This window comes from Lygodium microphyllum, chromosome 29, assembly GCF_053477565.2.
Source record: "Lygodium microphyllum isolate KBCC chromosome 29, Lygodium_microphyllum_v1.1.10, whole genome shotgun sequence".
Classification (NCBI taxonomy): Eukaryota; Viridiplantae; Streptophyta; class Polypodiopsida; order Schizaeales; family Lygodiaceae; genus Lygodium; species Lygodium microphyllum.
The window spans coordinates 55,840,309-55,845,696 of record NC_141163.1 but is presented as its reverse complement, the minus strand read 5'-3'; the positions used below and the strand labels follow the sequence as shown (position 1 = coordinate 55,845,696).

General features: G+C 42.6%; 1 protein-coding gene across 2 annotated transcripts; it reads left to right on the top strand.

Moving 5' to 3' along the window:
• Positions 1-1,026: 1,026 nt before the first annotated feature.
• Positions 1,027-4,456, top strand: LOC148010658 (delta(24)-sterol reductase-like). Of its 2 annotated transcripts, none has more exons than XM_087671953.1 (3): positions 1,027-1,212; positions 1,948-3,203; positions 3,612-4,456. In XM_087671953.1, exons 2-3 carry the CDS (start codon positions 1,950-1,952, stop codon positions 4,065-4,067), a joined length of 1,710 nt encoding a protein of 569 aa, XP_087528079.1. In that variant the 5' UTR covers positions 1,027-1,212; positions 1,948-1,949; the 3' UTR covers positions 4,068-4,456. The 2 variants fall into 2 exon arrangements, with proteins under 2 accessions (XP_087528079.1, XP_087528078.1); XM_087671952.1 differs by having other exon boundaries at positions 1,027-1,343.
• Positions 4,457-5,388: the final 932 nt, after the last annotated feature.

Below are 5,388 nucleotides of genomic sequence, written 5' to 3'. Positions count from 1 at the left end.
TAGAGCTATATGATTAGTTTCAACCCACAACATGGTAGTTGTATCGTGGGTTAAGTGATTAAATTCTAACGATATACTAGTGTGAAGGTTGAATTGGAATTTATAAGTCATCTATTTTTCTTATGCAAGTACAATAGAGAGGCCCTCTCTTTTTTGCATGGAATTATTATGCAGTACCACCCACAACCAATCTCCTAGAAAGAAATTTTGTTAAGGGAATCCAATGGACTCCCCACTAATATTTGGAACTTTATTAGAGTTCACTTTCTGTAGTTCATATGGGGTCAGTGGAATTACGCTCTGTATAAAGGGTCCTTTGGCCTTAGTATTCACCACCTAAAATCGAATTTTCTATTGCAAGTTTGAGTGAATCATCGCGGGCTCATCATTAAATTAGAACAACTGATTAAGCATTGTGTGAAACAATAGGAGAAGCTGGAGGCTTCCAAGAAAGCCAAGCTTGATGCCCTTGATGCTGAACAAGAGCCTGGTATCATATTGGGGATGCATCTGGATGCCCTTGATGCTGAACAAGAGCCTGGTACCATATTCGAGATGCAATTGGATGCTACTAACCATGTATGGTTAATTTGTGGGGCTTATACCCCTATATTTACTATATCTACGTTACCATGTAATAACCTGCCGCTTTGGTCATATAGCCTTGTAAGAGACACTTACCAAGCCATCCCAGTAAGCTCCCCTCTCTACGAGTCCATGGTGCACCCACAAGTCCCTTTTTGATTGGCTTACCCTTAAAGCCGGATGTTGGCTCAATCGATAAATATCCCATCGATAAATATTTTATTTTCTTTCTTGGAATTGAATTTGGATGCCTTGTATGCTAGTTTTTCTATTAGTGTCACATAGTACATCACGTAAGGCCTTAGGGTATATTAATCATCATGTTTTTGTGGCAAATGTAGTTTATTAATTTCGGAAGAAATGAAAAAGGCGTGAGTGCAGGGTATTATTACTTAACTTGGTTAGTTTAAGACAAATATGACCGTTATTAACCGTAAGGTCTTCGTGACTTTGTGAAGACGAAGACGATGCAGAAGCAGAAGCAGACAGTCGCCCCACAGCACAGACCAGCTGCCCCGTGCTTTCCCTCAGCCCTGCCTTTTGTTAGGGTTTGGTGAGAGCCCTCCATGGAACAGCAGCTCTGGACATCCACCTAATCCTTCATGCTTTTCTGAAAGCTTCCAGAAGGTGATCAGAACTCTTACAACCCTAATTCATCTGCATATTTGTGAGGAATCAGACAGAATATTTCAACGCAGCTTCTCCTCTGCACTTACAAGAGAGGCAAAAAAACACCAGCTGGAGTATATATACAAAAGGTTTGTGTTCTCCAGCAGGCTCTGATGGGAGAGAGGGACATAATTTATTTGCTTTCTGAGTACATCTCAGTACCTATATTGTGCAACATTGCATTCAAGAAGTTTTCGACAATTTTCGTGTGGGGAAAGGAGCTCTTTTCCGTTGTTATTCCCTGCAGTGTTCAAAATCATGAGCTTCTGCTCAGGGGGCACCGCATACCTAGCTAGGTGCGGTTGGGAGCACACCTAGCTAGGTATGCAGTCCCTCCCTAGCTAGGTCTAAAACTTCTTGCATTGGAAGATCATCCATTAAGATTTCTGGAATAATCCATCAGCTTTTTCTGAATCCAAAGATCAGTGCACATTTTGCAACACAAAATTCTTCTTCAGAGGAACTTCTTGGCCAGATAAATGGATTATCCTCTTGGCACAAGCTTTGATCTCCCCAGATTATCTTCTTGATACTAGGCTTTGATTTTGCCATTGGCTGCTTTGCAGTAGTACTTGTTGTAAACTTATTTCCACTTGATAAGCTCAGTGAATGTAAAGTAGCTATCCGCTTGCTAAAGATCTTGATGCTTCTTGCAAGTAGCTGATTCCAATTTTTTGTCCATATGCATTGCAGCCATGACCTCTGAGCTTCGTTACCCGCTTATCCGCCCGAAGAGAAAGCGTACCTTTGTCGATTTCCTCATTAAGTTCAGATGGATCTTTGTTATTCTGGTGATCCTCCCAATATCTTTCGCCTTTGACTTCACAAGCTACCTCAAAGAGAAGTGGAGTGAGACCAAATCATTCCGAAGGCGGCAGAGAGATCATGAAAGGAATGTACGGAAGGTCATCCAAAGGCTCAAAGAACGAGACCCTGCAAAGGATGGCTTGGTATGCACTGCCAGGAAGCCCTACATATCGGTCGGCATGCGGAATGTCGACTACAAGAGGGCACGCCATTTTGAGGTTGATCTATCAGCTTTCAACAACATACTGGACATAGATAAGGAGAGGATGATTGCAAGAGTGGAGCCTCTTGTTAACATGGGTCAGATAACAAGGATAACGGTTCCCATGAATCTGGCCCTTGCAGTGGTTGCTGAGTTGAACGATCTAACAGTGGGAGGGCTCATCAATGGCTATGGTATTGAAGGAAGCTCACATATTTATGGTCTATTCTCGGACACAATAATTTCTTATGAGATCATTCTTTCAGATGGGACTCTAGTGAAGGCCAAAGCTGATAATCAATATGCCGACCTTTTCCATGCAATCCCATGGTCTCAAGGCACCCTAGGGTTGCTTGTTGCAGCAGAGATCAAGCTCATTCACATCAAAGAGTATATGAGGCTAACTTACCATCCGGTCCGGGGGACCATACGTGATTTGGGTCAAGTTTACATTGAGTCTTTTACAGATCCTGATGGGAACCAAGATTCAAGTGATAAGGTCCCTGAATTTGTTGAGGCTTTGGTGTACAGTGCAAGTGAAGCAGTCTGCATGACAGGAAGGTATGCATCCAAAGAGGAGGCCAAGCAACGGGGGAACCGCATCAATCAGTACGGTTGGTGGTTCAAACCATGGTTCTATCAACATGCTCAAACAGCTCTCACAAGAGGTGAATTTGTGGAGTACATACCCACAAGAGATTATTATCATCGCCACACCCGATCCCTTTACTGGGAAGGGAAGCTGATTCTACCCTTCAGTGATCAGTGGTGGTTTCGCCTCCTATTTGGATGGATGATGCCACCTAAAGTTTCATTCCTGAAAGCCACCCAGGGAGAGGCCATTCGGAACTATTATCATGAGAGGCATGTCATTCAGGATATGCTTGTTCCACTCTACAAGGTCCCAGATGCATTAGAATTTTCTCACAGGGAGATAGAGGTTTGTTCTCTTGAATTCATTATCCTATGTGTGGCTTAATTCATAAATTCTGTCCACACTTCTTTTCTGGCCATCCCTCTCTGCTTCCGTATAGTTAGTATACATATCGTTTAACCATGCATATGGGCGCCTGCTGTCAGAAGATGGCAGTAAAACAAGACAGATACTTACTTATCTCCATTCACCACCTATACTTCAAACCACCTGCTTGATGAGATTGCTGCAATGTCAGTTTTCATTTCAACATGCTGAACCATTCTTTGAATCAACATCATTTCTGATTGAATCTGATGTATTTCATGCTTGATCTGTACAGAAATACTCTCCGCAGTTCTTGAAAATTTAGGGTCTTTTTGGACAGGGGAAGTGTTTGATTCTTAGATCTCCTTTGTTGTATTTTTTGGACAGTTGTACCCCATTTGGTTGTGCCCCCACAAGCTGTATCAATTTCCATACAAGACAATGGTATACCCTGAGCCTGGCTTCCAGAAGCACCGCCACAGAGGGGATACTCCATACGCTCAAATGTATACTGATGTTGGTTTGTACTACACACCCAATCCTGTACTCCGCGGGGAGGAGTTTGACGGAGTTGACGCTTGCCACAGAATCGAGCATTGGTTGATTGAAAATCATGGATTCCAGGCTCTGTATGCTGTCACAGAACTCAGTGAAAGGGATTTTTGGAGAATGTTTGAGGCTGGGCTATACTCACAATGTCGAGAGAAATACAAGGCAGTGGGTACATTCATGAGCATTTACTACAAATCCAAAAAGGGGCGGAAAACAGAAAAGGAAGTTCAGGAGGAAGAGCAGAAGTTGCATGAGAATGTCTATGCAGATGCGGAAGCTTCTGCGGATTAAAGAATTGAGATATTAGCCTGGCTGAGTGACCAAATTATCTCGTGGATGATCAATGTAACCTTATATGTACAGTGTTGTCTTGAACTGATAAAGAATCACTTGCAGCTGCCTGTCAGATTCATGTGTGTGATCATGCAATTCTGCAACCTTATACTCATTGCACTTGGCTTCTGTAAGTGCTGAACAACTTCCTACCATGCTATTAGTTCTTGTCAGACTCATTGTGTGAGCATGCAATTCTGCAACATTTAACATTTCACTTGGCCTCTGTAATTACTGAACAACTTCCTATCTATGGCAACATCCCATGTCAAATTGTATTCAATAAAGCATAAAACCATATTCTCCAAGCATAAACATAACCTTCAAGCTAGAACAGGTACAAAATTCCAAGTATTTCGCAGCTAAACAGTGCAATAATCAGAGGTAAACTAATCTATATGTTGCTAAGTGTGCATACAGTGTCAGATATAAACAGTACAATAATCAGAGTTAAACAAATCTGTACGTTGCAAAGCGCATGCAGAGTGTACACCTCATTGTCTCAAGATGCTATGAGTAAGCAGTCATAGACTATGGACATTGAACATGCGGCATGTACATGTTCTGACCTGACAACACAATCGCACTGGAACATAGGGCAAAGGGACAACCTACTGTGTTTTGACACCTCGAAACATAACATGCAACACATGCACCAGTCTACTTTGAACAACAAGCAATCGGTTGTCTCATTGGCCATTTTACCCTACCTATAGTGATTGTGATCCAGGTAGTGGTGTTCAATACACAATGTCCGACAGGCTCACACACACACATATAAAATGCAATATGCAAAGGGTGACATACTATAACACAGTGCAGCCAACAAGTATCAGGACTCAAGAGAAAGATCTATCCTTTAGTGGCTACTATGAGAGAGAGATTGGTGAGAAGCTCCGCTTTTGTGAAAGAAGCTGGAGCGATGGCATGTGCTGCAGGCAATGAGCAGCAACACCTCCAATCACACATCTGAAAGAGAGAATCATTACCATTGCATGGAATGCTCCATTAATCTTCAACATGGACATGGAACTCAAGTACCAGTAAAAACGGCTGAAGTGCCAGTAAAAATGGCTGAAGCATCTCACGAATTAGGGCCCAAAGACGAGTGACAACGATGACCCACTGATACACATGCTGAGCATCATGACGAAAACACACAGCATTGCAAGACGAAAAGATACACATGCTGAGCATCATGACGAAAACACACAGCATTGCCATCGTCATGCAGGAGTCTTGGCTAGCCATTCAGTATGCCTCGCATGGTCCAATAAGC

Excerpts from the sequence above, each read along its gene's own strand:
- LOC148010658 (XM_087671953.1), top strand. The coding sequence starts at position 1,950 with ATGACCTCTGAGCTTCGTTACCCGCTTATCCGCCCGAAGAGAAAGCGT. Across the intron at positions 3,204-3,611 it reads TTTCTCACAGGGAGATAGAG|TTGTACCCCATTTGGTTGTG; the intron begins GTTTGTTCTCTT and ends TTTTTTGGACAG.